The sequence below is a fragment of the Hyla sarda genome, chromosome 1 (genome assembly GCF_029499605.1).
Source record: "Hyla sarda isolate aHylSar1 chromosome 1, aHylSar1.hap1, whole genome shotgun sequence".
NCBI classification, from domain to species: domain Eukaryota; kingdom Metazoa; phylum Chordata; class Amphibia; order Anura; family Hylidae; genus Hyla; species Hyla sarda.
Window position 1 is genome coordinate 572,833,983 of NC_079189.1, and position 18,363 is coordinate 572,852,345.

At 42.0% G+C, this 18,363-nt stretch overlaps 1 protein-coding gene across 3 annotated transcripts in view; it reads right to left on the bottom strand.

Moving 5' to 3' along the window:
• Nucleotides 1-18,363, bottom strand: part of DYM (dymeclin) — a 382,495-nt gene that overhangs the window by 258,507 nt on the left and 105,625 nt on the right. For all 3 annotated transcript variants that reach the window (XM_056543831.1, XM_056543823.1, XM_056543838.1), the window contains 2 exons: nt 13,431-13,556; nt 12,287-12,429 (listed from right to left, as the gene is read on the bottom strand). In XM_056543831.1, coding sequence (XP_056399806.1) covers nt 12,287-12,429; nt 13,431-13,556 — 269 coding nt within the window. The remainder of the gene's footprint in view (nt 1-12,286; nt 12,430-13,430; nt 13,557-18,363) is intronic.

Here is an 18,363-nt window from a genome sequence, read left to right on the forward strand (position 1 = left end):
CTTAGTGCTGGAGGACACACATGCTCAGTCACTTTCCATATCCACTAGCTGAGCTCTGGAGGACACACATGGTCAGTCACGTTCGCTGTCCACTAGCTGAGCTCTGGAGGACACACATGCTCAGTCTCTCTCCAATTCTACCTTCTCAGCTTAGTGCTGGAGGACACACATGCTCAGTCACTTTCCATATCCACTAGCTGAGCTCTGGAGGACACACATGGTCAGTCACGTTCGATGTCCACTAGCCAAGCTCCGGAGGACACACATGCTCGGTCTCTCTCCAATTCTACCTTCTCAGCTTAGTGCTGGAGGACACACACGCTCAGTCACGTTCGATGTCCACTAGCCGAGCTCCGGAGGACACACATGCTCTGTCTCTCTCCAATTCTACCTTCTCAGCTTAGTGCTGGAGGACACACATGCTCAGTCACTTTCCATATCCACTAGCTGAGCTGAGCGCTGGAGGACACACATGCTCGATCTCTCTCCTGATCTACCTACTCAGCTTAGAGCTGAAGAACACTTATTCTCAGTCACTCCCCCCACAGCCACATACTGATCATCTGTCCACTTCAGTGTAGCTAACAGAGAAAGCTTTCTTCACTGAGCAAAGCATCTTAAAGGGGTACTCCGCCGCTAGACATCTCATCCCCTATCCAAAGGACAGGGTATAAGGTGTCTGATCGTAGGGGTCCTGCAGCTGGGACCCACATGATCTCTGTTCAGCATCCAGCGTTTAATCGCATAGATTTGCATTGAGGGGGGTGTGGGGTGACGTCACAACTCTGCCGCCCTCACCCAACATTCTAATGAACGCTGGGTGCTGAACAGCGATTGTGGTGGTCCCAGGCGCCACGCCCCCTCCAATAGACTTGCATTGAGGGGGCGAGGCATGACCTCACGAGGGGATTATCTTTATTCTGTAGGTCCATATGATTAAAATGATACCCTACTTATATAGGTTTGATTTTGTCGTACTTCTGGAAAAAATCATAACTACATGCAGGAAAATTTATACATTTAAAATTGTCCTATTCTGACCCTTATAACTTTGTTATTTTTCCATGTACGGGGTGGTATGAGCGCTCATTTTTTGCGCTGTGATCTGAAGTTTTTATCTGACTTTATCGCTTTTTATTAATTTTTTTATGGTATAAAAAGTTACCAAAAATACGCTATTTTGGACTTTGGAATTTTTTGGCGCGTACGCCATTGACCGTGCGGCTTAATTAACAATATATTTTTTTATCGTTTGGACATTTACGCATTTGGGAAAATGGGGGTGATTCAAACTTTTATTAGGGAAGGGGTTAACTGATCTTTATTAACTTTTTTTTCACATTTTTTTTTTTTTTTGCAATGTTATAGCCTCCATAGGGGACTATAACATGCAGTACATTGATTCAATACACTGATCAATGCCATTGCATTGTAATACAGTGATCATTTTTATCGGCGGTTGATTGCTCAAGCCTGGATTTCAGGCATAGAGCAATCAATCACCGATTGGACACGCAGGAGGCAGGTAAGGGACCCTCCTGTTGTGTTCTAGCTGATTAGGATACCGCGATTTTACTGTGATGGTCCCGATCAGCCTGACTGAGCTGCCGGGAAGCTTTTAAAGAGTTAATGTCGGACATCAGCCCGATTGGCGATGTCTGGCATTAGCCATGGGTCCTGGTTGCTTTAAGCAACCGGGACCCACCGGGTATGATGCGCACTCACCTGCTGAGCGCACGTCATACCTCGGGAGACACATATGGACATTTATAGACGTCCATATGCGGCAAGGGGTTAAGTGACTTGGCATTTGGTAACATATTTTTGGTAGAATATTTCCTTTGTATTTCTGAAGATTTCCATTTACAAATTTAGGCAAACTGGAAACAATCCATGTGAAAGTAACAAAGGAATCCAATCCTGTTGTGACCCAGCTTTCCCAAGATGCACAATGGCTCCATAAGCATTGGCATTCTCCACGCTCGCCAACTCTTGGGTGCCTGATAGGAAAGCAAGCATTGTGGATCTATTTCTTATCAGGACCAGTAATAAAGGATGAAACACCCCAGAATACTCTCACGAGGGTGTCACCCTGCACTGGAACGCAACTGGTTAAAAATGCGATGGAAAACACATTAAAAAGAGGGACAGCATTGAAAATATGAAACAGCTGGCAGAGGAACAATAGAGCGAGCGAGGCCGGAGCTAATTGTGTGCAGCACACGGAGGAGGCTCGGAAATAAAGCACGTCTGGCTCGTCCTCCACGCGCTGAAATAAACTCTTTATGGGGGAAATTCTCATCATACAGGGAGAAAGATAAAGTCCATAATGATTTTTCCCTCGTTTTGTTTCAGCACATAAATCAGTATAATGAGCTGGTGGTAGCGCTGTCTCTACCGATGCGGGGAAAGAAAGTGTGCCGCTGCCAATGTGCGTCGTGTGAGAGCGGGGAAGGGATGGTCACCAATGTCAGCACAGGGTAGAGCACTAGGTACAGCCTATGAGGCCCTGACCATTAATAAGCCTTTATATAATGTAGACTTTATATAATGTAGTTAAAAACATCATATCTTAATTTTTCACATAGATTGGTTAAAAAATTTATATATTTTGGGTCAAAAAATGTTCTATACTTCTTACCACTAGTGATCCCCCCCCCCCACTGTCCAGAACACTTTCTTGTCCCTGCAGCTATTGCCTACGTGTCTCTGTACCGAAACAAAATACAGGTAGTGTGGGTGGGACAAGCAGGGCTCCATACGCCATGTATGCACCATACTGTCAGGGGCATGTCAGAGAGCCTCAGTGCAAAGAACAACCAGTTGTCAGCTCTGACGACTGAGTGAGGAAGTTCTCACACGAGATGTGAGGGAAAGCAAGGGAATGCCCCCTCCTCCTCAGTGAACTGCGTGCAGAGTGAGCAACATAAACAAGGGAATTAGGAGTAAAAATAAAAGGATTTAAGCACACAGACATGATCAGCACCAGTTAAATAGTAAGTTTGGATTCTTTTTATTTTTTCCTTTTCTTAATCTCATGACAGGTACACTTTAACCCCTTCCCGCTATTGGACGTATGCATACGTCCAGGCGAATTACACGTTCGCGCAAATGGACGTATGCATACGTCCAAGCGATCTCCTGCTCTGCCGCGGGCAGCGCAGGAGATCGCGGGTGGGACTCAGCTGTCAATCACAGCCGGAGTCCCACCGCAGCTGCCGGGGCCGCGATCGCGCCGGTCCCGGCAGCATTAACCCCATAGATGCCGTGATCAGTCTGATCACGGCATCTATGGTGTTTGCAGGGGGAGCGCTCTCCCCCTGCCCATCAATCGCGGCGCCGCGATAAAATAAGGGGGATCGGGGGTGTCCAAGACACCCTCGATCCCCCTTGAAGAGATAGGAGTGAGGTGGCAGGGTTGCCACCCCTCCTATCCCTGCTATTGATCGGCGGAGCGGCCGACCAATAGCAGACTGGGGGCGGGGGGGTTAAAGTTCGGTTCCCCGCGCTATGCCCGCCCATCGGTGTCCGGGCACAGCGGGGGGAACCGTGTAATAGCGGCGGCGGCGGCGATCACTTACCCGGCGGCGGCGGCGGCTGTGATCACGGCGGCGGTGGAGGTAAGTATGACGCCGCGTGTGCAGAGTCTGTTGCCTAGCAACATCTGCAGGGCGACAGTTTAGAGAGTGGTCTCTAAACTGTCGCCCTCCAGATGTTGCAAAACTACAACTCCCACCATGCCTTGACAGCTGTTTGCTGTGTTGGCATGCTGGGAGTTGTAGTTTTGCAAGATTTAGAGGGGTTCAGGCTAGAGATCACTGACAGTGGTCTCTAAACTGTAGCCCTCCAGATATTACAAAACTACAACTCCCAGCATGCTCAGACAGCAGTTTGCTGTCTTAGCATGCTGAGATTTGTAGTTTTGCAACATCTGGAGGGCCACAGTTTAGAGACCACTGTCAGTGATCTCTAGCCTGAACCCCTCTAAATCTTGCAAAACTACAACTCCCAGCATTCAGGAACAGCAAATGGCTGTCTCGGCATGCTGGGAGTTGTACTTGCGTGCATCCAGCTGTTGCATAACTACATCTCCCAGCATTCTCTTTGGCAATCAGTACATGCTGAGAGTTGTAGTTCTGCAACAGCTGGAGGCACACTGGTTGGGAAATACCGAGTTAGGTAATAGGTTCTATTACCCAACTCAGTATTTTCCAGTGTGCCTCCAGCTGTTGCAAAACTACAACTCCCAGCATGCACGTTCTGTCAGTGCATGCTGGGAGTTGTAGTTTTGCCCCCCCCCTCCCATGTGAATGTACAGGTTACATTCACACTGGCGGCGGATTACAGTGAATTCCCTGCTTCAGGTTTGAGCTGCAGCAGCCGCAGCTCAAACTCCTAGCGGGAGACTCAGTGTAATCCGCCGTCAGTGTGAATGTAACCTAAAAACACTACACTACACTAACATAAAATAAAGAGTAAAACACTACATATACACACGTACACTGCCCCCCCCCCCCCCACCACCACCACCCCTTCCCCCCCAATAAAAATGAAAAACGTATCCTACAGCAGTGTTTCCAAAACGGAACCTCCAGCTGTTGCAAAACAAAAACTCCCAGCATTTCCGGACAGCCATTGACTGTCCAAGCATGCTGGGAGTTTAGCAACAGCTGGAGGCACCCTGTTTGGGAATCACTGGCTTAGAATACCCCTATGTCCACCCCTATGCAAATCCCTAATTTGGGCCTCAAATGCACATGGCGCTCTCACTTTGGAGCCCTGGCGTATTTCAAGGCAACAGTTTAGGGCCACATATGGGGTATCGCCGTACTCGGGAGAAATTGCCTAACAAATTTTGGGGGGCTTTTTCTCCTTTTACCCCTTATGAAAAGGTAAAGTTGGGGTCTACACCAGCATGTTAGTGTAAAAAAAAAAACATTTTTGTACACTAACATACTGGTGTTGCCCCATACTTTAAAATTTCACAAGCGGTAAAAGAAAAAAAGCCTCCAAAGTTTGTAACGCATTTTCTCCTGAGGACGGAGATACCCCATATGTGGGCGCAAAGTGTTCTGGGGACGCACAACAAGGCTCAGAAGGGAGAGTGCACCATGTAAATTTGAGGTCTAAATTGGTGATTTGCACAGGGGTGGCTGATTTTACAGCGGTTCTGACATAAGTGCAAAACAATAAATACCCACATGTGACCCCATTTTGGAAACTACACCCCTCACGGAATGTAACAAGGGGTACAGTGAGCATTTACACCCCACAGGTGTCTGACAGATCTTTGAAACAGGGGTCTGTGAAAATGAAAAATAAAATTTTTAATTTACACAGCCCACTGTTCCAAAGATACGTCAAATGCCAGTGGGGTGTAAATTCTCCCTGCACCCCTTATTACCTTCCGTGAGGGGTGTAGTTTTAAAAATGGGGTCACATGTGGGGGGTCCACTGTTCTGGCACCACGGGGGGCTTTGGAAATGCACATGGCCAAATTCTCTCTCCAAAAGCTCAATGATGCTCCTTCTCTTCTGAGCATTGTAGTTCGCCCCCAGTGCACTTCACGTCCACTTATTGGGTATTTCCATACTCAGAAGAGATGGGGTTACAAATTTTGGGGGGTATTTTCTGCTATTATCCCTTGTAAAAATGTAAAATTTGGGGGAAAACAAGCATTTTAGTGTAAAAAAAATTTTTTTTTTTTTACATATGCAAAAGTCGTGAAACACCTGTGGGGTATTAAGGTTCACTTTACCCCTTGTTACGTTCCCCAAGGGGTCTAGTTTCCAAAATGGTATGCCATGTGTTTTTTTTTTTCTGTCCTGGCACCATAGGTGCTTCCTAAATGCGGCATGCCCCCAGAGCAAAATTTGCTTCCAAAAAGCCAAATGTGACTCCTTCTCTTCTGAGACCTGTAGTGCGCCAGCAGAGCACTTTTCATCCCCATATTGGGTGTCTTCTGAATCGGGAGAAATTGGGCTTCAAATGTTGGGGGGTATTTTCTGCTATTACCTTTTTTAAAAATGTTAAATTTTTGCTAAACCAAGCATTTTTGGTAAAAAAAAAATTATTTTTTTTACATATGCAAAAGTCGTGAAACACCTGTGGGGTATTAAGGTTCACTTTATCCCTTGTTACGTTCCTCAAGGAGTCTAGTTTCCAAAATGGTATGCCATGTCGTTTTTTTTTGCTGTCCTGGCACCATAGGGGCTTCCTAAATGCGACATGCCCCCCGAGCAAAATTTGCTCTCAAAAAGCCAAATATGACTCCTTCTCTTCTGAGCATTGTAGTTCGCCCGTAATGCACTTCAGGTCAACTTATGGGGTACCTCCATACTCAGAAGAGATGGGGTTACAAATTTTGGGGGGTATTTTCTGCTATTAACCCTTGCAAAAATGTGAAATTTGGGGGGAAACACACATTTTAGTGAAATTTTTTTTTTTTTTTTTACATATGCAAAAGTCATGAAACACCTGTGGGGTATTAAGGCTCACTTAATTCCTTTTTACGTTCCTCAAGGGGTCTAGTTTCCAAAATGGTATGCCATGTTTTTTTTATTTGCTGTTTTGGCACCATAGGGGCTTCCTAAATGCAACATGCCCCCAAAAAACCATTTCAGAAAAACGTACTCTCCAAAATCCCCTTGTCGCTCCTTCGCTTCTGAGCCCTCTACTGCGCCCGCCGAACAATTTACATAGACATATGAGGTATATGCTTACTCGAGAGAAATTGGGCTACAAATTCAAGTATAAATTTTATCCTTTTACCCCTTGTAAAAATTCAAAAATTGGGTCTACAAGAACATGCAAGTGTAAAAAATGAAGATTTTGAATTTTCTCCTTCACTTTGCTGCTTTTACCGTGAAACACCTAAAGGGTTAAAACACTTACTGAATGTCATTTTGAATACTTTGGGGGGTGCAGTTTTTGTAATGGGGTAATTTATGGGGTATTTCTAATATGAAGACCCTTCAAATCCACTTCAAACCTGAACTGGTCCATGAAAAATAGCGAGTTTGAAAATTTTGTGAAAAATTGTAAAATTGCTGTTGAACTTTGAAGCCCTCTGGTGTCTTCCAAAAGTAAAAACATGTCAATTTTATGATTAAAATATAAAGTAGACATATTGTATATGTGAATCCCAAAAAAATAATATTTGGAATATCAATTTTCCTTACAAACAGAGAGCTTCAAAGTTAGAAAAATGCAAAATTTTCAATTTTTTCATTAAATTTTGGGATTTTTCACCAAGAAAGGATGCAAGTTACCACAAAAATTTACCACTATGTTAAAGTAGAATATGTCACGAAAAAACAATCTCGGAATCAGATTGATAAGTAAAAGCATTCCAGAGTTATTAATGTTTAAAGTGACAGTGGTCAGATGTGCAAAAAAGGGCTGCGTCCTAGAGGTGAAAATGGGCTGTGTCCTTAAGGGGTTAAGGATAATAAAAAGTAGAAACAAATGCACAGAAAAAAAATGTGCATGCAATGGAGGTGGTCATATTGGCCATTGGACAACACCGACTGCTAGTAATCACAGTAATTCCTTATAGCGGTTTATGTCTGTATTGTGTAGTGCTATGACACTACAGACTGCAAGGAAAACAGCAAAACGTCTCAGTTTCCTATTACTATGATCCTACATATGCAGTTGCTTCACATAGCAGACTGAAGAAAGGTGTCTATACACCTTTGATAGTTGTCAGATGAACGTTGGTGCCACCAATAACCATCTTCTTTTCCGTTCATCCAAAACATAAAGAAAGCTTGGCTCAGGCGAACATTCGTTTGTTCTAAATGAAATGGGGAGGAGGGTAAGCAATTGCCAGACCCTTTCAGCTGGCAGCAGCTTATCTACCCAAGAAGAAAAGGATCAGGAAGTTGAAATCTAGCATCCTTGCTTCTTTCTCTGCCATAATCATCTATAAGGGGAGAGTTGGGAGACCTCCATACCCATTAGACCAGTGTTTCCAAATCAGGGTAGCTCCAACTGTTGCAAAACTAGTGCTCCCAGCATTCATTTCACCTGACTTCCAATTGTAGCAAGGCAGTGGCAGAATATAGATGAGGCAGGGGAGCTCTGTAAGTTGGCTCCTCGCCTCCATTGCGTGCTGGAGTGCAATATGAATAAAACTATCAACAAAGGACCAAGTGATAAACAAATGGATCAGAGCATCTAAAAAAAATGGCAAGTCTTAAGGGGGTTTTCTAAGTTTTTAGTGGGTATGACAACATGTGAAAGATTTGTTGATGTGTCAAGGGTAAAAGCTAACCTGTCTGATTCCACAGAAGAGCTGCTGTAGAGCAAATTGCTGTAAAACTTACTGCTATGATACATAGCTCTGTAGCTGCAGACCAGTTAGAGTGACCATGCTGACCCCCTGTTCACCGCATGGAAGTGCCTAACATGGGCATGTGAGCACCAGAACCGAAGCATGATGGGCTGATGGATCATGTCCTCCACCATGTGGACGGCTGGGTGCGTGTGTCACTTACCTGGGGAAGAGATGGCACCAGGATGAACTATGGGCAGACGACATGATGTGGGGACAGTGTGATGGGCCATGTTCTGCTGGAAACTTTGGGTCGTGGCATCATGTCGATGTTACTGTGACATGTGCCACCTACTTAACCATTGTACAGACCAAGTCCCCACCCCCTTCATGGCAGCGAGATCCCTTAATGGCAGAGGCCTCCTTCAGCAGGATAATGCCCCCCAGCCACACTGCAAACTTTGTTCTGGAATGAGGAACACAGAGATAAAGGTGGTGACTTGGTCTCCAAATTCTCCAGATTCATCTTCTGTGGGATATGCTGGAGAAACAAGGGTGATCCACGGACAAGAAGGGGTTACACAGATATAAATTCTCAGAACAATATCTAAGAAAGGGTATGAGCCTCATTAATAAACCGCGCTATACTATATCAGCTCGTACCATAACATCTGAGAAATGAAGGAAAATATTGCAATTTGTTACATGATTAGGGAAGAGGAAAAAAAAGGAAAGAAAAAGGTCTAAGAAATAAATTATAGAGGCGGCGCAGGGAAATTTCATGAGATCCTCTAATGGTGCTCATAACCAGGAGGCCAAAACAAACTCTGCTAGGCGATAAACACAATGCAACCGAAGCACATAATAGACATCACAGGAACGCAGCGAAACGGTCGCCTGCCAATGAAACAATCCAGACGGTATAAAGATAATCATGTGCAACCAGCGCCCCCTAGCTACCAGCAGTGGTTACACATTATAATCAATATTTACATACACACTTATGTATTACACCAATGTTCCCCAACCTGTGGATCCCCAGCTGCTGCAACACTACGACTCCCCTGATGCCATGACCGCAGAGTTGTTGTGTTGCAACGAGATAAGGAATACTGAGCCACGAGATAAGGAATACTGGTGTGTATCAACAAGTGTGTAATATTTTAAAATGTATTTATTTATACACACACAGTAAGATTAAAGCAATAAAATGTATATTGTTATGTTTTCACTACTTTAGAATGTAAAACTTATCTACAGAAAAAAAAACTTCCTTCGTGTCAAAATATTTTAAGAACTGTACATCATTTTTTCATATCTACGGAGCAGCGGGATAAGGGCTCGTATTTTGGGGGTGATAATTTTTGAGACAAATGTGATTTTATGATCATTACTTAATACATGTTTTCAGAAGGTGAAAGTGACGGAAAAATTAATAAATTCTAGCTTTGGGGTTTTACTTATTTTTACAGAGTTCAATGTGAATAAGAAACAATAGGTACATCTTTGGAGCAAAACCAATAAAATTATATAAATATATATTTATTTATTAATGTATTTATTTTAATTGTTAGTATTTGTTAAACATTTTTTACTTCATTTTTTAGTTCCACTAAGGTGTACTGTATGACCACTATGAAGATGTGATCACTTGTACACTACACCGTACTACTAATTAAATACTGCTCTCCTATGACACACAGCTAATAGATATAGTTATATGGCCGACCTGGGGACAGTCAGTAGGGTCACTGCTGCCATGTGAACTTGTCGTGAGTGACAGAGAGGACCTAGGTGTCAAGGTGGCTATTGACAACAGCATCAAAAAGACAAAATACATATATCCAAAAGAATAACTCGGCACTGCTTTAGTGATTGTAACACCCCTAGGAGTGGTTCCTCAGATGATCCTGACACTAATGCGCTAATGATAGTAGCGTAATAGACTGTACATTCGTTAGAAAGAAATGCCGGGCACTCACCATTGGCATATAAAAAGTCTTCCTTTATTCAACGAATAGACATGGTGCATACAAGGCAGGGACGGACGGAGAGGGGTAACGGTATGAGCTCCCGCGAAACGGCACCATTGCCTGGGAGCTCATTCCTGTGACGGCCGGCCAGTCAAAGCGCTTGCTGCACGAAATGGCACCATTCCCGGAAGCTCATCCCCGTACCTCTGTCCGTCCGTCCTTGCATTGTATGCCCCATGTCTATTCCCTATGCCAATGGTGAGTGCCTGGCATTTCTTTCTAACAAATGTACAGTCTAAAAGACTAAATAGTTGGGAACAGAGCTATCCACAATCCCGGCCATTACAATAAAATCATGATGTACATGTGCATAACTTTTTTTTTTTTTTTAGAATGAAGCGTGAATGGAGGATTGCTTAGAGCTTACTACCGATCTTGCGGGTACTGCCACTACACCAGCAAGATCGGTGGTAAGCTTGGAGCAATAACTCATGCACACTACATTGTTTATACATGTCACAGGGCATTAACTTGCATTCTCCTGTTATGTACATATTTTTAGATCACTATATTTCTCCAAGTCAACATTGTATGTGTATACCAGGTTTCAGTAAGTTGAGCGAGATATGGGAAATCCAGAAATACTTAAATCCCTGGTAATAACTCCAGTTTTTGGGTCTAAATTTATGGGTTGAAAGGCAGGATTGATAGTGGGGTCTTTCATTCTCTTCCAAGGCAAGTCAGATTAGCCCAGATCAGCAAAGGTGCTTAAAGGGGTACTCCGGTGGAAAACTTTATTTTTTTTTTAATAAACTGGTGCCAGAAAGTAAAAGAGATTTGAAAATTACTTCTATTAAAAAATCTTTACCCTTCCAGACCTTTACCACTTTTAGCAGCTGTATGCTACAGAGGAAATTATTTTCTTTTTGAATTTCTTTTTTGTCTTGTCCACAGTGCTCTCTGCTGACACCTGATGCCTGTTATCAGGAACTTTCCAGAGCAGGAGAAAATCCCCATTGTAAACCTCTGCTGCTCTGGACAGTTCCTGACACAGACAGAGGTGTCAGCAGAGAGCACTGTGGACAAGACAAAAAAGAAATTCAAAAAGAAAAGAATTTCATCTGTAGTATACAGCTGCTAAAAAGTACTGGAAGGGTGAAGATTTTTTAATAGAAGTAATTTACAAATCTGTTTAACTTTCTGGCACCAGTTGATAAAAAAAAAAAAATAATAATAATAATAATAATAATGTTTTCCACCAGAGTACCCCTTTAAGACAGCTTATCACTGGGCCTTAGAACTAGATGAGAGCGAGTCTACAAGTGTGGCTGTGAGGAACCTCTGATGAGAGGTCCCACCCAGGGGGGACATTTGCCTGGGGTGAGTAACCCATCTTTGATGACTACTTTGTTACGTGGGTGGAAGTACTCCTTGCACATCTTCTTTGTCCTTGTTTACATCTTTCATTCCCTCTAATGTGTTTTAGAACCATTATTTGTTATCACACAATATTTATCCCTCATATGAAGTACTGATCCTGTAACACCCTACGTTCAAAGAAGTGGTCCATCACAACGCCATAATGCCAACCTCTTAGGAAGTTACTGTGATAGGGCTTTCCTAAAATATATGCATTTTCTTGATCCATTTTAGGTTGTCTCTGGTCTTTTTATTTTATATAGTCGAGCTCCTATCTTATGTACATCGTCCTAAACTTCACAGCTTCAACAGTCAGGATGACACAACACTAAGAACAATAGCCAGTAACAGCGGCTCCTCTTTTTTTATTTCAGTACAATATTGGCACCAAAGGTGATTCTTCTCTTGTAATACTGGTGACGCACCGCTAGGATTGTTTGGGGGGGGGGGGGGGTCTAACAGTGGAGACTCCCCCAATCGCTATAATGAAAGCTTTTCTTCAACACAAGTAGGACAACTTTCTGCCAAGGATTTTCCAAAATTCATGGCAAGACCACCATGTGATAATTCCGTACCTTCATGAATTACTGTAATGTACTATAAATGTGTTACTCACTTGCCACTCCAGAGGCCAAGCCATAGAGTAGACCACCACCATCTTCCTGGGGCTGGAACACATGAGATCCAGGTGGGGGGCTTCTCTCCTGTCTGATGAAATTATACAGTAACGTTTTCACCAGTCGACTAGTGTAAGGAAGACTGCAGGAAAGGTTAAAAAAAATGATTATATAATAATTACATATTACATTTATCTACATATTACAAGATGCAACAGGTTCAGTACAGGATAAGTAATGTACATACAAAATGACCTCAGCAGCAGAATAGTGAGTACAGCTCTGGAGTATAATACAGGATATAACTCAGGATAGGTACAGGATAAGTAATGTAATGTATGTACACAGTGACCTCATCAGCAGAATAGTGAGTACAGCTCTGGAGTATAATACAGGATATAACTCAGGATCAGTACAGGATAAGTAATGTAATGTACACAGTGACCTCACCAGCAGAATAGTGAGTACAGCTCTGGAGTATAATACAGGATATAACGCAGGATCAGTACAGGATAAGTAATGTAATGTATGTACACAGTGACCCTACCAGCAGAATAGTGAGTACAGCTCTGGAGTATAATACAGGATATAACTCAGGATCAGCACAGGATAAGTAATGTAATGTATGTACACAGTGACCCCACCAGCAGAATAGTGAGTACAGCTCTGGAGTATAATACAGGATATAACTCAGGATCAGCACAGGATAAGTAATGTAATGTATGTACACAGTGACCCCACCAGCAGAATAGTGAGTACAGCTCTGGAGTATAATACAGGATATAACTCAGGATCAGCACAGGATAAGTAATGTAATGTATGTACACAGTGACCCCACCAGCAGAATAGAGAGTACAGCTCTGGAGTATAATACAGGATATAACTCAGGATCAGCACAGGATAAGTAATGTAATGTATGTAAAGTTATAATTATATGAACATTAGATCTAAATGTAGACTCTAAAATAGATTTTAGTGTTGAACATACATTGTAGGCCAACTAAAATACTTGTTACCATGCAATACATGGTAAAATCATGGAACTGCATTGTTTCCAATACAGTAATACTGAGTTTGGATTGCAGCCATCCAATGACTTTCTTGCCCTAAAGACACTGATTGTTGTATATAATGGCAACTTACCAGCGGCCCTGCATCAGGTATTTGTGGATAATGCTTTCATGGATTATCTCCTTATGGAACAGCTGGCAGGACAGGAATACTACGAGGGCAGTGACTGCCTCTAGTAGGATGCTGTATGTTATATCACTGAAAAAAAGAGAACAAAATTATATCAGTATATTCTTTCCATTCATTACATGTAGCAACACGTGTATGTTGGTTTTCTGCAAAAATTTGTGACTGTTTTTATTCTGCACTGCTTTTAACACTTTTTTTTCCTAGGAGGAATGTATTAACTACCAGTCAAAGTTAATTTTTCCTTATGTGAATGCAGGGAATATGGAGCTCTGTATCAGAAAAAACAAAGCTCTATTTAATATAAAGATATATTAGGAAATTATACAGCACAGGATTCTGAGCCTATTTATTTTAGAACCACACAAGAAGATAGCCAAGGGCCCACATTCATTAGAAAGGAAACACTTTTTAAGGTTTGTTCCTTCCAGAATGATTTATGTTCCACCTTCTAAATACAGTTCTTCTCAGCAGGTCTTCAAGGAGCTAAATTTGGGCAGGTCAATGGCTTTCCATTACAGAACAGATATTGTAGATTGTGAAGACGTATTTATTTAAAGCTCAGTTAAGAGATTTATGCATTGAAAAGCACAAAAAAAAAAGGGGAAAAAAATCCTGTTTGGGTCTTGCAGAAAAACAAGTTTCCGTATCATTTTTCCACAGTGAGAAATGGAGTTAAATTGTTATTACCCAGGACTAGGTGTTCTCTTCCTGTGCAGCTCAGGTCAAAGCATCGATGATATTCCCAGTGCTATCATCAAACTTCTAGAGGGGGAGGAATGAAGGAAGTGGTGTTTGGCCCCAAGTCCTTGTACGCTCCCTCCAAAGAAAACATTCTCCTGAAAGCATCCCAAATTCATGCTCTATCTATCCAATGTCTAGTAATTATATCTTAATGCGCTGTTTATATGGTACGACGTGCTGGCGCTGCAGCAGGGAAGAAGCAAGCTTCTGTTCTTTTATGGTAGAGAAATGTATACTGAAGAGAAGGGTTTTCATCACCTTATGGAGAGAGGACACAACGTGCTTTTTTACACCACCGATCGCAAACATTGTCATTGTGTAAAGCGCCAACCGTAGTGTCAATCATTGTGAAGGTTCCTCAATGGCCCATGGACATGAGGCACAGCTCAGAAGCTGTCAGCCTCCCATTACCTGTCCATTATGGCATTTCCTACATATGATACTGTCATACTGAATGTGAAAAAATCAGTCCAATAGTGACTAAACAAGAAGAGAAGTCCCACTGTCTAAAGCAGTGTTTCCCAACCAGGGTGCCTCCAGGTGTTGCAAAACTACAACTCCCAGAATGCCTGGACAGCCAGAGGCTGTCCAGGCATGCTGGGAGTTGTGGTTTTGCAACATCTGGAGGCACCCTGGTTGGGAAACACTGGTATAAAGTTTAAAAAGACTAGAAGAATACAAACCTTTCCTTAGAATTGGTAAAATAAAATCTACATATATAGACTGTGTATGTATGTATGTATGTATATGCGTGTGAGTATGCATATATGTGTGAGTATGTGTGTATATATATATATATATATATATATATATATATATATATGCAGTCATGGACGTAAATGTTGGCGTCCCTGAAATTTTTCAAGAAAATTAAGTATTTCTCAAAGAAAAGGATTGCAGTAACACATGTTTTACTATACACACATTTATTTCCTTTGTAAGTATTGGAACTAAACCAAAAAAGAGGAAAAATAGCAAATTGGACATAATGTCACACCAAACTCCAAAAATGGGCTGGACAAAATTATTGGCACCCTTTCAAAATTTTGAAAAAATAAGATTGTTTCGAGCATGTGATGCTCCTTTAAACTCACCTGGGGCAAGTAACAGGTGTGGGCAATATAAAAATCACACCTGAAAGCAAATAAATAGGAGAGAAGTTCACTTAGTCTTTGCATTGTGTGTCTGTGTGTGCCACACTAAGCATGGACAACAGAAAGAACTGTCTGAGGACTTGAGAACCAAAATTATCAACAATCTCAAGGTTACAAGGCCATCTCCAGAGATCTAGATTTGCCATTGTCCACAGTGTGCAACATTATCAAGAAGTTTGCAACCCATGGCACTGTAGGTAATCTCCCTGAGTGTGGACGGAAGAGAAAAATGTATGAAAGGATGGTGGATAAGCAACCCCAAACAAGTTCCAAACATATTCAAACTGTCTTGCAGGCTCAGGGAGCATCAGTGTCAGCGCAAACTATCCATCGACATTTAAATGAAATGAAACGCTATGGCAGGAGACCCAGGAGGACCCGACTGCTGACACAGACAGATCAAATTTGCCAAAATGAACTTGAGTAAGCCAAAATCCTTCTGGGAAAATGTCTTGTGGACAGATGAGACTAAGATAGAGCATTTTGGTAAAGCACATCATTCTACTGTTTATCGAAAACGGAATGAGGACTACAAAGAAAAGAACACAGTACTTACAGTGAAATATTGTGGAGGTTCAATGATGTTTTGGGGTTGTTTTGCTGCCTCTGGCACTGGGTGCCTTGAATGTGTGCAAGAGATCATAAAATCAGAGGATTAACAACAGATTTTGGGTCGCACTGTACAGGCCAGTGTCAGAAAGCTGGGTTTACGTCCGAGATATTGGGTCTTCCAGCAGGACAATGACCCCAAACATACATAAAAAAGCGTCCAGAAATGGATGGCAACAAAGCGCAGGAGACTTCTGAAGTGGCCAGAAACAAGCCCAGATCTTAATCCTATTGAACACCTGTGGAGAGATCTTAAACTTGCTGTTGGGAAAAGGCGCCTTCCAATAAGAGACCTGGAGCAGTTTGCAAAGTGGTCCAACATTCCGGCTGAGAGGTGTAAGAAGCTTAGTGATGGTTATAGGAAGCCACTGATTTCAGTAATTTTTTCCAAAGGGTGTGAAACCAAATATTAAGTTAAGGGTGCCAATAATTTTGTCCAGACCATTTTTGGAGTTTGGTGTGACATGATGTCCAATTTGCTTTTTTTCCTCCCTTTTTTGGTTTAGTTCCAATATACACAAAGGGAACATATGTATAGCAAAACATGTTACTGCAATCCTTTTCTGTGAGAAATACTTGATTTTCTTGAAAAATTTCAGGGGTGCCAACATTTACGGCCATGACTGTATATATGTGTGAGTATTTATGTATGTGTGTATGTATGTTGTGAGAAGGTGAAAGGCATCATGGTGGATGGGTGTTAGGCGTCATCAAGGCTCCTGGCCTTGGTGAAGTAAGAGCCGGTATTATTCAGTGTCTGTGCTGCGATGCAGTCTGACATTGTGGCCATAGTATGGCTGGAAGGCCAATCTGGGACGGCTCTTAGGGTGCATTCACACCACGTTTTTGCAATACAGTTCCCGTATCAGGTTTTTGAGGAAAAACGGATTCCTCAAAACCTGACTAAACTATATCAAAACGTGTGTACAAATTTTAACCCGTATACAGTTAAAAACTGCATACAGTTTGAAAACGGACATCCGGTTGCATCGTTTTTTTTCAGAAAAAAACGTATACGTTTTTAACTTTTCACTCCATTTTGAATAAAGTTTTACTTGTTTGATTGAAATTCCAAGAAAAAAAAACTGTGCAAAGTCAAAAACCGTATGGTGAAAACCGGATGGAACTGTATGCACGTACAGTTCTTTACGGTTCCCATTGACTCCCATGTTAAAAAAAAACTAAAACGTATACGGTTTAATACAGTTTTTCACCCGGAACAAAAACCGTGGTAGACTACGGTTTGAGGTACAGGAAAAAAACCTGACAAAACCGTACAGGATGCAAAACGGACACAACCTGATGCATCTTTTGGTGTACGGTTTTCAACGGAGAGTCAATGCATACGTTTTCCAATACGGTTCCATACGGTTTTCACATAGAAAACGTATACGGGAACTGTATTGCAAAAATGTGGTGTGAATGTGCCCTTACTGGGAATTACCAAGTGCAGGGTGGTGGTCTTTCCCCACAATCCAGGCCGCCTTTTGTTGGCCTTAAAGGCAACCTGTTTAACCAGCTGAGGGGGATTTGCTAGTTGCAGTTCCCACTGCCAGTGAGAGCTGAAGGTGGAGTTCTTCCCTGTGTTTGCTCCAAGTTTGGATGCTGGTGAACAGCCTGCCTGGAGGCCTGGAAAAGACTAGCTTGATGCCGCATGGCATGGACTCAGGTGTGAAAAAAAACACCTAAGGAAAACAGGTGGACTTTTGTTACGTTTCCTTTGTTCTGCACTGAAAGACTGTTTTGCTGTGAGCCAAGTGTGAATAAAACACTGAACTTTTAATTTGAAAGTACTGCTTCCTTGCCTCTATACTGCAATGTATGTGTGTGAATGTATGTATATATATAGGTGTGTGTATGTATATATGTCTGAGTATGTATGTGTATGTATGTATGTATATATGTGTGAGTATGTATGTGTGTGCATGTATGTATGTATATGTGTGAGTATGTATCAATGTGTGTATGTATATGTGAGTGTATGTATACATGTGAGTGTTTTTATGTATATATGTGTGTGTATATGTGTGAATATGTGTGTGTGTATACATAGATGTGTGAGTGTGTATGTATGTGTATATATATATATATATATGTGTGTGTGTATATATATATATATGCATCTATGTATATATGTGAGTATGTATATGTGTGAGTGTGTGTGTATATGTATATATGTGTGTGTATGTACCGTATATATGTATGTATGTATGTATGTATAAATGTGTATGTATGTATGTATGTGTGTGTATGTATGTATATGTGTGTGAGTATGTATGAGTGTATATATGTATGTTCCAGCATAACTTCCGAATGGCTGAAGATATTTCAATAAAACTTCGTGAACAGGTTACGTAAATGACAACTTAAAA